Source organism: Haemaphysalis longicornis, unplaced genomic scaffold, assembly GCF_048455015.1.
Source record: "Haemaphysalis longicornis isolate Haplotype H1 unplaced genomic scaffold, Haemaphysalis longicornis Haplotype H1 scaffold_6, whole genome shotgun sequence".
NCBI lineage: Eukaryota > Metazoa > Arthropoda > Arachnida > Ixodida > Ixodidae > Haemaphysalis > Haemaphysalis longicornis.
Genome location: NW_027526407.1, coordinates 27,588,418 through 27,608,367, shown reverse-complemented (window position 1 = coordinate 27,608,367; position 19,950 = coordinate 27,588,418). Strand labels below are relative to the sequence as shown.

Below are 19,950 nucleotides of genomic sequence, written 5' to 3'. Positions count from 1 at the left end.
CCTGCTCGTGTTGTTCATTGTTTGTCAATTTTGCATGAGTCAGGGGTGTTTCGTCTTCTGAAATATTCGTTTTCAGTTGTCAAAAGCAGCAATGGCAAAAAGACAAGGACGCACCCAGGGAAAATCCAACCACTGTCCTCCAAGACATGAAGCTGGCATTTTACCTCTCATCTGCTTCAACAGATGTCACCTTCTTGCAAAATACAGCACGTGGTACTACAGGTGGCCAATACATACGGCTGGCTGCTTCCAGTTTCCATCGTATTTGAGACGCCCGCGAAGTGATACTGCCTGTTCCTTACGTGCTGATCTTGCAGACGGGCCCCATATTGCTGTTAATACGAGTAATGTAGCGGGACTGTCTTCATTCACCCTAATAAAAGCTATCATGCATGCCTATCTCGGCAACACAAGCCACGGCAGTCAAGTCGGCACTGTGTTTCGCTTGGGGCTTCACTGTGTTACCAAAATCGCGCAGACTTTAGTCGTTGCAGCCGCATTTTCCTCAAGTGATCTGATTTAGAATCAGTTTAGCAGCTGCCTGCCAGTGGTACGTACAAAGCGTGGAGGGAACCCTATTGGTTCCTTCAGACTGCAGCCTTGTCACCGTGAATTTTTCTGGCTCAGCTAGCATCGGTGGCGGACGATGTTTTTATCTGCAGCCGACGGGTGGCCGCTGCCGGGTGTTGTAGGGCGTCTTTTGGTTGCATATTATGCTCCGTGTCTTGTGGCCTTTTTTGAGCATCCACCAGCACTGTTTTTTGTTAGCAGAGCAAGGAGCCCCAGAAGAGCGGGTGATGCCGAGTTGTGCAGGCCATCACAGTCGGGCTGGGCACTGTCTCAGTGCAGGAACTGGGGTCGCTGGGGGTGAGCAGGTCTTTCTTCATCTGCCCTGGGCCAGGGTGGGTGTGGAATGCAGAGAGGAGGAGGGGCCCCAGGGGAAGCAGGCGGTCTGACACAGCGCAGACCAGGAAAGGACGGCTTGCGACCTGCCCGGCCTGGAGGAAAGGGCTGCCACTGGGACCCCCGGCTTGCGTCCAGCGGGAGTCCACCACGGGAGTGCCGCCACTGCACCTGTGCCCTGGGCTCGGCAGCACTGCCCCCCCTGATCCCCTCGCCAGTGACCCTGCATCGCCCGTCAGGACCGTGAGACGGTTCCTTTCCGACTCTCTTCTCTTTTTTTTCCTTTTCTGGCAGGCGGGGATGTGTTACTCTCTCTCAGCCGACTTTGCAGTGTGCATGTGTGCTGGGGTATTATGTGGTCAAGAAATGCAAAGTATCAACTGTGGGAAAATATGGCTGCCATGGGTAGAAATTGTACCCCCAAGCAGTGGAATGGAGCACATCATGGCCACTGTGGTGGACATCATTTGGGTGACAGGACCGAGGTGGAAGGCGGGAAAGGGGTCCAAGTGGAGGGGGTGAACCGCAGAAGCTAGTGGGAGAGGCACGAGGAGACAGGGTGTTGCCTGGTGGAGGGACAGCTACTCTGGCTGCCCGGCCATGACTCTCCCTGGGGGGGGCCATGCCCAGTGTGCATTCCAAGAATGCACCTGGTACTGTTGTGCATGAGCTGATAATGGGCCCCGTGCCCCTCTCTGTCGTGACGACGGGTGTGGATGATTGGCACCAATAAAGTGGCCACCTCTGCTGCCCCTGAGCAGCCCCGGCGGTGCTGCTCAAGTGGAGACGGCTTGCTGCTAAACAAAAGTTGCTGCTGTCGAAAGGGGAGCGTAGGCATGCTGCTGTCCTTTCTGGCTGTCGTGGAGGAAACACAAGCCGGCAGGTTGGCATGGCATTGCAGTGCCAGCAGTAAGGGCTACCGTCTGCTTCGTAGTGGTGTCGAAAATGTGTGATGGTGATGACGATGATGGTGTTGGGCTGGCCTTTTTGCATTGCTTGAATGCGCAACGTACAAACAAGTGTAAAAAATGACAAGCTAAACTGTGCGTGCGACCACTGGAAGCTGTAACTGGCAAGACTTGATAGGCTGATGCTACGCCCAAGGTCGCATGGTGCCACATATTCTCTTGCAATGGTTTGTGCATTCTCCTTCCCTGCATTTAATGGCACGGGTGATACGTTCTTGGCTGTCGGCAGTCTGTCGCACTAATGATGGGCAAAAACCGACTGTGAGGAGTGGGGCCAGTGCACTGTTGCTCCTGCTGATGGCACCGTGTTTGTTCGGGGTGTGCCCCACCCGACCCTGACTGCACAGCCTCTCCCCAGCAGGATCACGGTTGTGCCCCCTCCTCACAAAGCCATTGGGGAGACACATCAGAGTGCGGTTGGTAGTTGACCCTGCATGTGTGCCAGCACTTCTGCACGATTCTCCTGGGAGTTTTCACCACACGCATGTTGAGGTATGGAGGCAAGAAAACTGCGGTCACACCCTGTGCAGAGGAGAGGCAGTGACTGGGCCCTGATTGCACACGTAGTTGCTGCTGCTGGCCTGGCAATTGTGCGCACTGCCGATGATGATGATGATGATTTCTATTGGTTTCCCCTTTGTATCGGGGTGATGACATGTCATCTTACCAAAAAAGACTAATATACCTATGTTTTACACTTTTGGTTCAATACTAGCGCTGCTTAGGGCAGGCACAAAAAGCTTATTAGGCACAAAATACTTTTTTTTTTCTGTTACAAGTGGTAACTGTCCTAGGCAATATTCCCCTCTCTGCTTTTCGTCCACCAGCATTCTAATCTTCTTTTCGTCCCCTCGACAGCCTTGAAGGTAACTTCCTCTGTGATACCCTTAAATCCTAGGGCTTCTGAAAGCCCAATATTCCCTTCATGTAGATTTGGATGGATACCCTCACATTCTAACACGATGTGCCGCATAGTTTGTTTCTTTTCCGCAGACCACGCATACCCCATCATTTTGTGAATACTTCCCCACAAAATTCTTAGTTCGCAGGCAACCTGCTCTAGCCTCAAAAAGCAAAGCACTGCCCTAGGAATTATTGTAGAAATTTTCCTTTCTGATGTTCATCTTCTCAGCCCTGTACATCTCTAACGACGTTTTAGCTTCCATTTTTTCCCTCCATTTATTCGTTTCAATCTGCCTTGCCTCTTTTTTGGTTACCTTGGCTGTTTTGGATTCGCCACTGTTCTTTCCGTATTTCATCGTTAGCCTTCTAGTCTTTCTTAACCACTGCGTGTCCACGCTTTTCAAGTATAGGCACCTAAAAACCTTAGCTGCCCACCTTCGTTGATCCATTGCCCTCAACCTCATCTCAAAGCTTATTTTACTCTGAGCTTCTATAACTTCAAACGACGCCCAGCCCATATCTCCCTGAACTGCTTCGTTAGTTGTTTTTCCATGCGCGCCTAAGGCCAAACGTCCTACCGTTCTCTGGTTTACTTCAAGGCCGGATAGAACGTCTGATTTTAAGCAGAGTACAGCATTCGCAAACGTGAGACCCGGAACCATTACTCCTTTCCACATTCCTCTTACTACTTCATATTTGTTATACCTCCACAGAGCTCTATGCTTCATTATAGCTGCGTTTCGCTTTCCCTTAACCTTAAGTTGCTCCTCGTGAGTACTTAAGTAGTTATCCCCTTCGTTTATCCACACTCCCAAATATTTATATTCCTTCACTCTAGGTAATTGGCCTTGCTGGATAGACACTACGTCGGTGGTAGCGTCATTGAAAACCATTATTCCTGATTTTTCTGCACTGAAATTTAATCCGAGGTCAGTGGCTTCCTGGCCGCAAATATTTATTAGCCGCTGCATATCGGTTTGGTTATCAGCTAAAAGAACAATGTCGTCTGCGTATAACATTCCCGGAATATGCTGTTGTACCACTTCGCCTTGCAGCATATGGGTTAGGCTAAACCCTACTTGACTTTCTTCCATTTTCTTTTCTAACCCTGCCATGTAAAGCATGAACAGTATTGGGCTCAAAGGGCATCCCTGTTTCAGTCCCCGATGGATGTTGACCTGCTGGGCGCATTTCTGTCCTTCCCAAGTAAGGTGCACTCTATTGTCTTTATAGATTGCTATAAGGAACTGTACTAACTCGTCATCTAATCCCTGGAGTTTCAGCATCCTCCACAGCCGTTCTCTGTTTACGTTGTCATATGCCCCTTTAATGTCCAAGAACGTAATCCATAGTGGTCTATTCTGTGCTTTCGCAATTTCAATGCATTGCGTTATCACGAACAGATTGTCATCCAGTCGCCTGTCTTGTCTAAATCCATTCTGCAGTTCCCCAAGTATTTCATTTTCTTCCATCCATGCTTGAATTTCTGATTTTATCGCCTGCATTACGAATCTATACACCACTGACGTTACTGTGAGTGGTCTGTATGAATCAACACTGGCTTTGTCTCCTCTGCCTTTATATATTAAATTCATCCTACTTTCTAACCAGTCCTCTGGTATTTGTTTGGTTTCTATCACCTTATCTATTGCCCTCATAAACGATTCCTTACTTTTAGTGCTTACGTACCTTAGTACCTTAGTACCTTAGTACTTTAGTACCTTACGGGTGCCATTTGGCACCCGTGGCGCTTCTACCGCATGACACGCACGAAAAGGCTGGATCAGCAGCACTGCTGCTCTGCCAACCAGCGCCCCCAGTCTGCCACTGCAAGAAGTGTCCAGTGGAGACTTCACCGGGCTCTCCCATTCGTGGCTGACCCTAAAAAGAGCAAGGGGATGGAGCACACCAGCACAACCAAACACTGGTAGCAAGCAACTGGCACCTCTTGGTTGCCGTGGCTGTTTTGAGTTCCAGGTGGGGGTTTGTGCACGCAACGGCACACTTCACATGCGCATGACCCTCTTGGAGGGGTCCCCATGTTGTTCAACCCAAGGACCTCTTGAGATATTCCCAACTGTGGCCAGAGAGATGGGGAGAAACCGGTGGCACTTCTGACATGGAGCTGCCCAAGGCAATCACTTCATCTCTCTCTCTCTCTCTCTCTCTCTCTCTCTCTCTCTCTCTCTCTCTCTCTCTCTCTCTCTCTCTCTCTCTCTCTCTCTCTCTCTCTCTCTCTCTCTCTCTCTCTCTCTCTCTCTCTCTCTCTCTCTCTCTCTCTCTCTCTCTCTCTCTCTCTCTCTCTCTCACACACACACACACACACACACACAAGGAATACAATGTGCATTGGTCCTGTCACTACCTGTGCAAATGTGGCACACCACCCATTCTCTGGAGATGCTGGTTGGTTGATGGACAAGTGCATGTGCCCCACACACATACCCGAAGCCGTTATTGTACAGCTGGACTCAAAGTCTCGGGTCCTTTGTGGAGAGTGAGCATAGGCTTCACTTGGGAGCCCACTGCCCTGTTGTTTGCTGCCTCTTTCACACCCTGCAATGCTGTTCTGTGACGTACTCAGAACTGCACACAGAGAGGCTCTATTTAGACGTGCTTCTGTATCTACGCATTTATTGTGTGCCTGTAGTGGTACCTTCGAAGCAATATGTGGCCACTACGGACCAGCATCTTTGGTTGCTGCAGCAACAAAATTGTGGCATAGCCATTCGCAAGAAAGCTGCCACAATCGAATCAAAGCATAGGCTAGGGTATCAATTACGCCATCAGTGGAGGCCAAGCGAAGTGCAGAGGCGGTAGCTCATGCTCTGCCTGAGCCTTTCCACTGTGGTCCTTCCACCAGGTAGCCGCCACCGCCTCTGTGCAGTCGGCCCAAGAGTGGCCGTGCGTGGTGTGCATCAGGGGCCCTGTCCCTCGAACGGGTAGCGCCTCTTGGCCGCGCGCACGGGCTGCTGCCCCTGGCTCGGGGCCAGCAGCGTCGGGGGTGCCTGCTGCTGGGGCAGCCATGCCAGCCAGTAGGGGGGGCCCGCGTAGGGGCCTCGTGCCTGCCGCCGTCGACGGCGGGCGGCCGCGTAGTAGGCCTTGAGCAGCAGCAGGGGCAGGGCGCTGAGCCCCGCACAGGCCAGCGCTCCCCCGCACAGGAGCAGGGCGCTCTGGTAGGGGGCTGCAGCCCCGTCCTCCGCCGCCAAGGACACCAGGGCCACATCCTCCCCCCTGCACCAGCCGGGCACCACTGCTGTGGGTGCACTGGAGCCACGCATGTCTGGAATGCCGGGGCTGTTCTCGCAAGGAGGCGCTGTCTGCAAAAGGACCTCTGCACTCCACGCGGCACTGCTACGCCTAAATCCAAGGACGCGCGCTTGTCTGATTGACGAGACATGCTAGTCTATCCGTTATCGACACACCTGGCAATCACAGCGTCTGTCTCAGCTTAGCTACAGTAAATTTTGGCTCGCCGCTGAATTCCTCGTGCCATGTTCCCCGCTGCTTCCTTTCCTCTGTCCAGCCACAGCGGCAATTCAAGGAAAAAAAGAGAGAAAGCAGGTTTCATGGCAACACACAGAAGCAATGCAGGGAAGCCAGCAGAGATCGGTTCTTCTTTAGCAGGCGTGATGGCACCGAGCCTCCGTTTAAAGTGAGCTTTGCTAGTGTACTGCAGTAGGATATGGGGCCTTCTTCCAGGTGCAATATAAGCACTCCTACGTGAGGGCCACCGGGCCTCTTGTGCTTGATTAAATGCAGCATAGTCGGGACTGGCATGCAGTGCACGTGCATTGCATACTTCACAGAGCATGACTGATCAGCAGAAATCTATGTGGAAGCTGCAGAATGTGGACGATTACTATACTGCCTAATGTGAAATTTGTGCGCAGCACGAACTGCAGTCTTCTTGGTCACAGCGCATATCTGCTGTGTGTCGGAAAGTGATCGCGGGATCAGCGGACACATGGCGATGCGCGCTACTGCGCTGTTACCTTGCAGCACATCGCCACTGCTGGCGACCCTGTTGCAAATCGTGTTCGAAACTCCCGCGCAAATGAGCTATGCACAGAGTACTAGCGTCTACTGAAAGTGCAAGTGGGCGGCAGTGAGAGAGATGGCGCCGTAGCAGCGCATGCTGCCTTCCCCCCCTGACAGTTTCGCTAAACGCTCCAGTGAGTGTCTCGTGCGGGCTCAGCATACTGCCCTACGCCGCACCCTTTCACCACACTCTCCTCTGCCGTTTTCTTCCTCCCTTCACTCGTTCGCTCGGTTACGACGCCGTCACCGTAACCGTGGCCATTGCTATTGTTGCCGCCAAACCCCAGTAGCGGCCGCCAGAGTGCTCGTGCACTAGAACTGCTCCTTTGTGATGAGAATGTTAAGCAAGCTTGTGCGGGCCATTGCTAACTGTGGGGATGCGACATTTTACTGCATTGACATATAGCTTCGGATCAACCTGAAATGGCCACGTGCTGTTGAGCAGTCGTACGTGAAACGCTCTACTGCACTGCGGGGGGGGAACAGCTGCGCCATTTGCGCCACTGAGCGCCAAACTTGTTAACCTGTGCCATCCTGCGCCAAACCGCCCCTATTGTGCCAAACTCATTTACCAGTGCCGTCCTGTGCCGCAACACCTGAATGGAGCCACGAGGTACAACCGCTATGAATGCCCATGCCAAACAAAAAAACTTGGCTGAAGCATCGTCTTTCCATTTTCAAGGCGGTTAGGGTTTCAGTTTCATCGAGGGTATGAGCGGCTCGGGAAGTTGGCCTTTGCTTAGCTGTAGGGCCGCAGGCACTTCGGATTTGTTGATGTCTCATTTGCACGATTTTGTTCACCGGGGCCGGCCGCTGTGCTGCAAGTAATGAAAAATGAACACAAGTCAGGGAAATGTTTTAGCAGCAGGGCTGTTTAAGCCTGAGCTTGGTCCAATGGCAAAAAGTGCTTGCAATGAGAAAAAAAAAAATACCGAATGCACATGTACGTGCACCACGTGACGAGTGCCTGGCGCCATCTAGGCTTGCGTTACATGAGGACTCGCAAAAGAAAAACGAGAAAACAGGTTGCGTTCATCCGCCGTGCCTGAAGTGGAAGAGAAGAGAACAGCTCGCACTACAGACGCCGAGTTTGCGATGCCGGGTGCCGTGGGTTCTGGCACGTGCTAATGCGGTCCGCTCTGGGAGAGTTGCGGACGAATAAATCCGGGCCTGACAGTCATGGAGGACTTTCAGCGGCAAGTCTGGAAATCTGTGCGAGGTGCAACAGCCAACGGGGGTCCGACGAAGTGAGAGCGGCCGCCAGCTCTACTGCTTCTCCAGTCATGCACCACTTGTGCAAGCTGCAGCAATTCTCTTTTGTGTTGCATCGCAAACAGATAGAAAGCAGAATGATATTCGCACGAAAGGCTGTGGTGTATTGGAGGTGAACTTCAATTTAGTCGACCATTTTTGACAAGCGTAGCTGTGTCTATTGAACAAACAGGGTCTTGCTCGTTAATTCGGCTCACCTTTGATGCGAAGTAATTGCTCATTTTCGGCTGTTAACTTTGAAGTTCGCTTCCATTACATGGAGAATGGTCCAGCATTAATTATGCCTCGTAACATGCTCTCGTTACACAGTCAACGGCGTTCGTTCATCAACACTTGCAACCTTGTGACGGGCAAAGACAAAGCTATGTTCTGCTTCACACGCACTGAAACCGCTGTTCGATGGAAAAAATGCAATCGAATGCCTTCTTGTGCAGAATGCCGGTGTTAGTTTGCTTAGCACTGCCGTCTATCGGACACGAAGCGAGGCCTGCTATGTGATCCCCTTCAATGCTGCCCCTTTGAACGGTGATAAGGTGCCACTCTCGCTGGGGCCACGGGTAGGTAACTGTGCACAATGTAAATTTCCAGATGTAGTGCAAGAGCTGTGCTTGTGGTGCACAGCAGCCTCTAGTGCAGGGGAGGATGCCTGGTAAATGGGGCGCTGCCCCTGCCAAACGGCCTTTCTGGCTGTTCCGTGCCCCCAGGACTGCTCCCAAACTCGTGTACCTGTTCCACCCCTGGCACTGACAACCTGCTGCCCCCAGGGCAAGGAATTGTACGAGGCTCACCCGTTAGTGTGCCAGCAACAATTTTCCTTGCAGCACACTGAACCAACTCCACACTAGGCGTAACCGTAACAGAAAACTCTTCCCAGCACCCTCCTGCTGCAGTGTGCAGTCTCCTTGCAACTGTAGTTGCGGGCCTGGTTATTAAGTGGTTGGCTCCAGGATGTTTGCTGTCGGCCACTGCAGACCAACCTCCAGTCACGCCGAGCAGTGTTTCCTTGCTGCGCCCTCTGTGCTACCTCTATGCTTGCTCGCTTTTTAGTCTCTACCGCCAAATGTGTGAGCGGGCGCTGGGGAGACTCGGCGCGAATCACAACTGCCAGCAGGTGTGGCCCAGCGGGAAGGAGGAGAGGCCCCCTCACGTGCAGGTGGCCGAATCGTTGCCTGCTGGGCCGCAGACGCACGAGAAGTCGGCACCGCAGCGCCCTCCCCCGGGGCAGGGCATCCCGGGGGGGCGGCACTCGACCGGCGCACACGTCCGCACGCCACCCACGCTCCGGTACACGTGGCCCCGCTCACAGGCACACCTGGGCACAGGGGGAGAGGGGCACATGCACTGGTCAGTGGCCTGCGTTGGAACAAAGCCTCCCACCAACCATAGGCTCAATGCAGCAAGCGCTGCACACGGTCCTTTCTCTGGCAAGCAAGTTGACTACGATTCATACCACAAGCTAGCTGCAGCACTGTGGAGGCTACATTGTATCAACAGTGCGCCCACTGAGCTGGCGCCTAACTCGCCGTGAAGGGGGGCCTGAAAGGACATTCAAAAGGACCGCAAGGCCCCGGCGCCTTTTGTCGCTTCCTTCGCAGTGAGTTAGGTGCCCTGAGGGGGACAACAATGTAGCCTCCACAGTGCTGCAGCTAGCTGATGGTATGAACCATAGTTACGGTTGCATTGAAAGCCAAGCATACAATGCGGCCAAAGGTCTATGCTTGTGAATAGAAACATCTGGCCCCAATTATTTTACATGGTACCATAGCCCAGCGAGTTGATTTGCAACCTCTAGTGAGAACTCGGGGTGGAGCTCTTGGTGGCTCCAGTTCACAGTGCCGTACTGGACGTGCTGTCATGTCCCCAATGTTCAGCCTTGTCAGGATGGACGTTCGCCAAGCGCACGAAGCTTGAGGGAGGACAGCCTGTGCTTTGGACACTCCCGTGTTTGCACCTCACGCTCGACTGGAGGCTACACAGTGACAGAGATTTACCTCCCAATGTCGAAATGACCCCAGCGAGTGTCTCGCATGCAGCATGGAAGGCTGAAGCTGTTAGCACATCTGAAGAAAATGAACTGCTTGCTCTCTCTTCTGGTGGCCTCAATGCTTAAAGGGGCCGGTTGGGAAAAATCTTGTTCGCAGATTGCAAGCATCAGGGCAAGGGTTAGTGTGCCTAGTTGAGGGTGTTTTTCTCACTATCGCAGCAATGGGGAAAGTAAGCATACATTGAGGCCCGTGGGTGGATTGTGTGAATTCAGCACATGCACCCAAGTCGCCAGGGTGGATTGATATTTGATATTCAGGAATTTGCCTCCCATAAGTGGGCATGGAGAGCAGTGTAAACATTAATGGGCACCTCGCAAGTAAAATTTGGTGAGCCAATGCCTCTGCTGGCAACCTCTTTGGGCGCCGTGTTGTGCTCCTCACTGCCCAAGTGTGGCCGTTCAGATCCAAATCCTGCACGGTGGGCGTGGCTTCATGTGCAGCAAGGCCATTGGCTGGTAGCCCTGCTGATGCCTTCCCACTTGCATTCCCATCTTGTGGCCGAAAAGCCAACTTTTGACTCGCTGGCTGTCTCCGTCAGTGGGCGAGTCGCATTACAAGCGGCTACCTGCTCACAGGTGTTCTTTGTAATGCCAGAGTGGACGCTTTTGCCACGATAACTCACCCTTGTGGAATTACTGGTGCACAATAATTGGCACAATTGGGTGCTCTCGTGCGCTTAACCCAGGCAGTGCCAACAGTGCCCCCCAACGGCCTATTCGAAACACTTAATGCACGTTACTGGCCACCTGCCCACTCACATTATTCCATTGGCGCACACACTGTTGGGCACAGAGTCGCAGCCGGACTTGCAGCTTCCAAAGTACTCCTGGCCGCATTCGCCTTCAATTTCTCTGTATCCCGGGCGACAGATACACTTCCCTGCAGAGAAAAGCAGGACAGTGGCAAATGAACACGCGCACTCATTCATTTGCTGTCATTTGTCTGATATGTGTCACCAAACAAAGTTCAAAGCAATCATCCTGTTAGTGCTGTCCTTTTTAGCGCAATTTTATTTCCAATGAAGTTCGAACCGTGGAGTGCCTGTTTTTGATAAAGCGGGGACGCTGCTCACAGCAAGCATTGCAGCTGAAACAGTTTTTTCCCTTCCGCCTGAATCCTGGGCAGTCTTCCAGCCCCAAGTGGAGGTGGCACAGACACGCCAGCTGAGAGGGTGCCACTGAGGCACCGTTAAGGTTTCCCTAGCTGACTGCAGGCTGGGCGGCACACCCCCATCATGTGGGCCAGGCTGGCCGATACGCCTTGGGAGTGACACACGAGCACTGTGGCGCAAGTCCATGTTTCAGTGACAGGGAGGTGGTCTTTGTAGGTAGGGGTCAGCTTACTGGCAATGTAGTGAAAGTTGCTCACACTGCAAAGAACCATCATTACTACATCAGCAGCCAGACCCCATCTGCGCTGTCGGTGCCTGGCCAGTGCCAGTGCCATGTCATTATTACAGCCTGCATGCGCGGGCAACTTCTGTTTCCTCCTGCCTGCTTGCCTCTGCGCACAAAGAACTGCACTCCACACGTATTGTCCTTTTTAACACTTCCACATAGTATACCGTGCTTTCCTGCGTCTCCCCAGGGGCCCTTGCGTGCTTTGCAGTCCCATTTCGCGCTGCCAGGGAGGGGCAGTCTGCCATAGGGGTACAAGGGCAGCGACGAATAAAACGAGCAAAATGGCAGTGGCAGTGCCAACCGCTGGCAAAGGTTATGAGAACTGCTTTCAGCATGTGCGTGAAGTGTACAGGGCTGATGTATGGCTCCTCTATCCCCAACTAGTATCTCTCTTTCCTGGAGAGGGGAAACATTCACGCGAGGGTAATTTGTGTACCAGGCATACACATGCCCCCCGGACTACAGTGTCCCCAAAGGATGGAGCCCCCACCGTCCCAGCACTCTGTGTGGTCCCAGACGCAGTGGGCACTGGTCAGGCACTCGGCCTGGGCGCAGCGCCCTCCGGCCTCCAGCACAAAGCCCGGCCGACAGAAGCAGTGGCCCCCCACGCACGTCTCGTTGGCGCCGCAGGGCACGTGGTCGGCGCACTGGTCCGGCACGCAGCTTCTGCAAGGAGAGGACGGGGGGGGGGGGGGGGGGGGGGGGGGGCAGCCGGTTGCGTGATGCGTGAGTTTGCTATGAACATGGGAACACGCTGACTGCTGAACACACCATGCGCCAGAGGCATACTGACACACAGCCGCAAACCGTTCCACTACGGTGGCAATTATTTCTTTCAACATGATTCAGGGCTGCAATGCTCCATTGGCTGCCCTGCTCTGTGCCCCAACTTTAATTCTCTGTATGTGCACAAAGGCTAGTTAGAACGCTTAATTGTTAGCAAAGAAAAACAGAGGTCACTGACCAAGTAAAAAATATAAGGATTTGACGTTTCGGCACCCCTTCGAGCGCTTTGTTCACAGTGAGTACCTTGTTAGTTGTTATAATAATTTATTGTTAAATACATTGTTAGAATACATTATATTGATTATAAATTGTTAGAATAGATTATAATAGAATAAATGTAGGTTAGTCTAAGGAAAATGGCAAGAAGAGCAACAACAGAAAAAGGGGCAAGGAAAGACTTGCACACTAGTACACATTCTCAGTACAGTTAGCACAGGACTGGGGTAACTGGAGATTAATGGGAGAGTCCTTTGCCCTGCAGTGGGCGTAGATAGGCTGGTGATGGTGACACATTCTCAGCATTTCGGTAGCTTACTTTTTTCGTTCTTGTTGGGCCTCCTGGTCAACCAAGTGGTAGGGCATGCGCCACCGCGATGATTCGCTCAGAAACAAGACGGACAAGTATTTGCACCTTAATGCTTTTGATTTACATTCGCTCTTTGCGTCAGCCCTATGGTGTTTATCTTGTAAAGTCTGCTTTCTCTCATTACTAGTTCGCATTTTCGTAAAGTCAGCTTTCCCTCATTATTAGTTTGCATGCAGTGAAGCACCCTCTATAGGCAATAAATATCCGTGCTTTGAATGGCGCAAGGTTTAAGGGCAGTACAAACGTAAACCACGAAGGCTGTAGAGGTGACTCGTGCAGCAAGAGCAGGCGGAGGAATAAGCGTGCCACCTGTATAAGGAGATTTTTATTTTAGCCCGCCACTAATGGCTGCGCTGGAATGAAACCGGCAGTACAACACAAGTACACGAGGCTTTTTTTTGTTGTTGTTGTTGTTGTTGGCGAGCTAGTGATGCCCGTCATCACCCTGTTACAAAGGGGATGCCATGAACAGTCGACCAGTCTATCGAATCTAGCTTTTTTGGCCCGCACACGAAAGCCAAGATCCCCGTGTGGTTTCCCATTGACAGTGGTCGTAGTGATCAAGCAGGCATAAGCTTTAGCCTACGATAAAATACCCTCCTGGTATAAGAGATAAGACATTTTGCGCTGCTGTTTACCATCCCAACAGTTGCTAGTGCTTTTCAATCTTTGCTGGTTCAGCTCTACACTCAAAAGTAGAAACGTCCTACTTGCATGGTTGTCGGTATCAGTAATGAAGCATTGTAACTACTTTCCTAAACAAGTCTGAGAGGACATTTACGTCTGACCATGTGCCTGTCTCAGCACGTATTCTAAGGGCTGCTAAGTGGCCTGTAGGCTTCATTTTCATATTTTCCATTTGGTAGGACAACGACACCGTCACTTTTATTGGCAGAGCTAATGCTGATGTCAGTCCCAGCTCCTAGTTATTTAGTTACTGCAGAAAATGCAAAGTTGTTCTTAACCAAAGGCGCACACTGCGCACACTACAGATAACCACAGAGCGAACAGGGCAGAATTAAGGGGAAGCGCAGACTTATTGGTACCTTCGGGATAGCTTTGTTGAGGCCATACAAATGTTCTTCCAGAGATGGATCAGCACCCGGCGTCCAAGTGTACGTAGTACGTGCGCTCGTCACTTTTACCTGAATTTTGTCAGGGGGGAAAAGTTGCTCATTCCATGACACAAAACTCTTTTATGTCCTTGGGCATGTCGTGCTCACTAATGCAGGCAGAAAGTGAGGTCTCGTTGTGGGACACTTTTTTTACTGCGAAGCAGTATACCAGCCAAGGAATTCTTCGTGTCCGCGCCAGCAGAAAACGCCAGGCTAAATGTAAGAAATTACTGGCACCACCAGGAATGGAACTTGTACTCGAATAGATAAACGGAGCGACAGCCCGTCGTTTTACCGACTGAGCTACGCTCACATGAGGGGACGGGGAGACAGACGGTGTACTCAACGAGCACAGCGGCGGGTCTACCACCTGCGCTGATTCAAAGCCCTCGTGTGAAGTGCCAACCGCATAATGTATGATAGCGGCGTTCACGTGGTTTGGATTAGCGGAGAACGGAACAGCGTCTGGGGAGGGGGAGGGCGCTCTTTGGCGGCGACGCATGACACAAGAGTGAGGGGGAGGCAGTGAGAGAGCCATGGCCATGCGTGCCGCCTTCCTCCTCACCCTTTGCCGGACGCTGCTGCATTCGGTCACTCGGTTACGCGGACGCCGCCCCCGCGAAACCGAGGTAACGGCTGCAGGAGTCTCTGGTTTCACTCTTTCTAGAGCCACGTGTGTGAATTCAAGTTATGTCGCATGGTAATCATCGTGGGTGTCGTTTACAGCTTCGAAGTTCAACAATTTTCACAGCGTGGATTGTAGCCAAATTATTTTATAAAGCTGTGCAGGTATGTGTAACTTTGCTCTCACTGCTACAAGGGGAGCTGGAATCTGCATTTTAAGAGCCCACGGGTGGAGGGGATGCGGCTGTACAGAATGTCTTGCGGGGACATTATCAGAGTTTGCAGAGGAGCAGTACAGGCACGAATTCCAGCGACCGCTCTAGCAGGGACAGCCAGCAGGCTGGTGTGCGGCCAGAGACGGACCGGTTGTCCAGGTGCAGCCCCCGGGAGCACCTGCAGACGCCGGCCAGGCAGAGGCTGTGCTGGATGGGCGCGCAGTCCCTTGGCTCCGAGCAGGGCAGCAGGCAGTGGCCGTCCAGGGGCCGGCCGTGCTCCTTGCCCGTGCCGTCCGTGCACGAGCAGCGACCCTGCACCGAAGGGGGGAGGAGGGGGCACTGTCTGCAGGGGCGTCGACCCTGGCTGCTGCTCCTCCGAGGACGGCACTCAGTGGTGCACTCGGGGAATGGTGAATCCGTGTGTACACACCCACGCAATGGGAAGATTCCTACTTTGACAGCTAGTAGCGGCGCACTGTTGGATGCAGTCAAAACACACTCACACGCAGGCACTTGCGGAAAATCTTTCACTCTCTGGGTATGTGCACTTTATGAATAGTTTTTCACGGACCACGTGCACTTTACTGTGTAGGCTGTGTAGACCAGGGGTCTCAAATTCACATCCGTGAGTGGGTTGCAGTCACGCAATTTAGTCCCGCAAGGGCCGGGACAGCGAAGAAGGTTTAAACCAAGGGGGGGCCCAAGCAACCCCGGACGTCCGTGGAACGTCCGAAAAACAGCCGAACATCCAATGCCAAATTTGGACGGCCATCGTACGTCCGTGTTTGGATGTACATTTGCGGACGCACAGTGGACATCCAGCAACGAATGCACAAAGGATATACATTTCCGAATGTCCGAAGGACATTCACCTGTGGGCGTAGGAAGTTACCACGAAGCATCAAATGGTGTCATTTGATCACAGTTGGCACAGGACCGGGGTAATTGGAGAATAATGGGAGAGGCCTTTGCCCTGCAGTGGGCGTAGATAGGCTGGTGATGATGATGATCATCATCATCAAATGGTGTAAATTGAATATAAAGCTAAAAACAGAAAAAGCTATACTCTGCTTCTCCATTAAAAAGATTTTGTACTCCAACAGCCTGACTTGTATATTGCAAGTTTCATCTCTGTGTTACTAAAATTAAGCCTAATTTTCAACTTTTGAAGCACGCGCCTCAGCGACTCCAACGATGATCTCTTTGGGGAAGGGTATATAAGAATTGAGAACCGCTAACGTAACGTGCGAAGCAACTTTCCCGTGTTTGTATATACTTATCTGCCCGGTAATGCGTTGGTCTTGTGCGGTGTTGTATTCTTTGTCGAAGCATAGGCTTCTCGTTAATACAGCAATAGTGATTCTGTTAATCTTTTCTGAACATCCGAAACGCATCCAATTTCAGACGTCGAAATGGATTTGCAGCAGTGTTAAATCCGGACGTTTCACGGACGTACATGGTGTGTCCATCGGCTCTGAAACGGACGTCCGCTAGAGCCGGAATGGACGTACTTTGGACGACCGACGGACGTCCGGTGGTTGCTGGGGGGGGGGGGGGGGGGGGGGGGGGAGTTACAAAATTTAAGCTCTTTCCCACATCTTGTAAATTGGCCGGGTCAATTCTGATAAGGATTTGGCGTTCGTATTCTATAACAACATATAGACACCGATCTCCAGGATGAGTAAAATCTGGACGCCGATTCTGAAATATAAAATACGTGTTCTCCGGTGATGGCCGCACTGGGTGCACTTTTACAGAAGCCTGGAAAACTGCGGTCAAGGCGTCGTCTTCTTACTATACTCTGTGACAACTTAAGAACGGCACCGATGATGATGATGATGATTTCTATTGGTTTCCCCTTTGTATCGGGGTGATGACATGTCATCTTACCAAAAAAGACTAATATACTTATGTTTTACACTTTTGGTTCAATACTAGCGCTGCTTAGGGCAGGCACAAAAAGCTTATTAGGCACAAAATACTTTTTTTTTTCTGTTACAAGTGGTAACTGTCCTAGGCAATATTCCCCTCTCTGCTTTTCGTCCACCAGCATTCTAATCTTCTTTTCGTCCCCTCGACAGCCTTGAAGTTAACTTCCTCTGTGATACCTTTAAATCCTAGGGCTTCTGACAGCCCAATATTCCCTTCATGTAGATTTGGATGGATACCCTCACATTCTAGCACGATGTGCCGCATAGTTTCTGTTTCTTTTCCGCAGACCACGCATACCCCATCATTTTGTGAATACTTCCCCACAAAACTCTTAGTTCGCAGGCAACCTGCTCTAGCCTCAAAAAGCAAAGCACTGCCCTGGGAATTATCGTAGAAATTTTCCTTTCTGATGTTCATCTTCTCAGCCCTGTACATCTCTAACGACGTTTTGGCTTCCATTTTTTCCCTCCATTTATTCGTTTCAATCTGCCTTGCCTCTTTTTTGGTTACCTTGGCTGTTTTGGATTCCCCACTGTTCTTTCCGTATTTCATAGCCTTCTAGTCTTTCTTAACCACTGCGTGTCCACGCTTTTCAAGTATAGGTACCTAAAAACCTTAGCTGCCCACCTTCGTTGATCCATTGCCCTCAACCTCATCTCAAAGCATATTTTACTCTGAGCTTCTCTAACTTCAAACGACGCCCAGCCCATATCTCCCTGAACTGCGTCGTTAGTTGTTTTTCCATGCGCGCCTAAGGCCAGATGTCCTACCGTTCTCTGGTTTACTTCAAGGCGTGATAGAACGTCTGATTTTAAGCAGAGTACAGCATTCGCAAACGTGAGACCCGGAACCATTACTCCTTTCCACATTCCTCTTACTACTTCACATTTGTTATACCCCCACAGAGCTCTATGCTTCATTATAGCTGCGTTTCGCTTTCCCTTAACCTTAAGTTGCTCCTCGTGAGTACTTAAGTAGCTATCCCCTTCGTTTATCCACACTCCCAAATATTTATATTCCTTGACTCTAGGTAATTCGCCTTGCTGGATAGACACTACGTCGGTGGTAGCGTCATTGAAAACCATTATTCCTGATTTTTCTGCACCGAAATTTAACCCGAGGTCAGTGGCTTCCTGGCCGCAAATATTTATTAGCCGCTGCATATCGGTTTGGTTATCAGCTAAAAGAACAATGTCGTCTGCGTATAACATTCCCGGAATATGCTGTTGTACCGCTTCGCCTTGCAGCATATGGGTTAGGCTAAACCCTACTTGACTTTCTTCCAGTTTCTTTTCTAACCCTGCCATGTAAAGCATGAACAGTATTGGGCTCAAAGGGCATCCCTGTTGCCGCTGTGCCTTATCACCGTAGCCGTATGTTTCTCCGCGTGGCGCAAGTAGGGCGCTACTGGGAATATTTTGAACATGGCGTGAGCCGTTCCCGTGATTTTTTGGACTTAGTATGCTTATAAACGACTCCAGTGACTACAAACAAACTGCGTGAGGCAAGGCAGACGACATCGTGCATTCATAGCAAACCCCTTTCAAAACGCGCGTGCACTGACGTCACGGGTCCGGCGCTTTGGCGGAGTGATACACTACATGAGGTGGTGCCGTTCTTGCCCTACACGGTCATAAAGTCTCTCCGCGGCCCCGTTCTCGGCCAGCCCTGAGCGCACTGTAGAGTGTTCGATTCACAAGCCGCAGTTGCTCGCGACCATTGTGAACCCCACTTGACGGCGCCTGAGTGGCCTCCGAGCGCAGAAGAATGGTGTCCACTCTGGTGACGTGAAGCCGTGAATGACGATATCAACTCGTTTTCGGCCATTTGTGTCCTTGGCTGTATACGCGGGCAAGGCGCGCACTCACGCATTCGCTCTAAACAAAACAAGTAAAAATGAACGAATACACTCATGAGCGGGTCCGCGGGCCCCGTGTTTGATACCCCTGGTGTATTATGTCTGGCCAAAAAGAAGTGCCACAACAGATGGCCTCGAGGTAATCAGATCACCTATATTGTTCTTAGCAGGCGCCTATAAAAATGTGCAGTGTGCGTGCGACAGAGGTCCAAAGAAAAGCAAAGACCACCGTTCTTTATGCCATGCGCTTTTGCTCCCCAGCGTTTCAAATTTTCGGAGGCTGCAGAAACCAATGCACCCACATTACCATATCAACATGCACAAAAGTCAAGTCACATGCGGAGATCACCGCCCACCTGTAAACTGAAGCCTCCTGGATGAGGGAGAGAATGTGCGCAAGCAGCAGAACAATTCCCCTGTCACCGTACGGGGCAGGCTCGCTAAGGGCTGTTCGAATTGGACCTAAATCTATCGAAAAGAGAAAACGATAAGCTGCTTTATAGGACCCACACGAGAAGGAAGCGCAGTTTATGCACTATGGTTTCTTGACTTTCACTTCGAGTAAATTGTTTCTTGTAAAAATGACTTCTGCCTCGGAGGCTTCCGAACTTCATTTGCCATCCTCCAATTAATGGCCAGTCAAACTAAACGCTCTGGAAATATGATGACAACTGTTCGCCACAAAGGTACTCACGTGGAAATAGCGCTTATTATGGCGCCTGTCTGCAGTATTTTGCACACAGTGAACGTTTAAAAAAGTTAGTGGTGCAAAATAGTTTTAGTTCCCTGTGTCTCTGCTCCTGGTAATGGAGACAAGTGACTACAAGACTCCACGAATGGTTTGCATTTAACGTCAGCTAATGAAATCAGGCATTTGTCATCTGTTGCTGTTTTGCTGAACCAAGACCAAGCTCTCAATCAACCCCCCCATTTTTTTTTTTTTCGCTACAGTGACAGATTCACATCGGAGGCTAGAACAATGTTGTGCCTTCTGATCCGAAAACTGCCCTTAAATTGTGCTTCATTGACAGCACGTGCATCATTGTAAACCACAGTTTTCCCAGTCAGCTGCCATGAGAAAGTTGCCCGTAGACAGCGTTCGAGCGCCAATACTTGTTAGTGTGGCGCATTAGCAGACGACGTGGAGTGTGTACCAAATAAGCTGAACGTTAAACAAGTATTGAGTGAACATTTAATCGTAATTTCATGTGTCTCAAATGAGCCACCCTTGTTTACTCAGTGACATGCTTCCCAGCAAAGAAGAAAATGTTACTGAAACATATTGCTGAGAGCGAATGTAGC

The 19,950-nt window shown here is 51.1% G+C and overlaps 1 protein-coding gene across 1 annotated transcript in view; it reads right to left on the bottom strand.

The window, feature by feature from the left end:
• Positions 1-5,419: 5,419 nt before the first annotated feature.
• LOC144142949 (uncharacterized) overlaps positions 5,420-19,950 on the bottom strand; it is a 57,652-nt gene continuing 43,121 nt past the window's right edge. The window contains exons 6-10 of the mRNA XM_077674777.1: positions 15,007-15,170; positions 12,023-12,198; positions 10,891-11,011; positions 9,235-9,399; positions 5,420-6,008 (exon numbers count right to left, since the gene is read on the bottom strand). Coding sequence (XP_077530903.1) covers positions 5,693-6,008; positions 9,235-9,399; positions 10,891-11,011; positions 12,023-12,198; positions 15,007-15,170 — 942 coding nt within the window. The 3' untranslated portion in view covers positions 5,420-5,692. The remainder of the gene's footprint in view (positions 6,009-9,234; positions 9,400-10,890; positions 11,012-12,022; positions 12,199-15,006; positions 15,171-19,950) is intronic.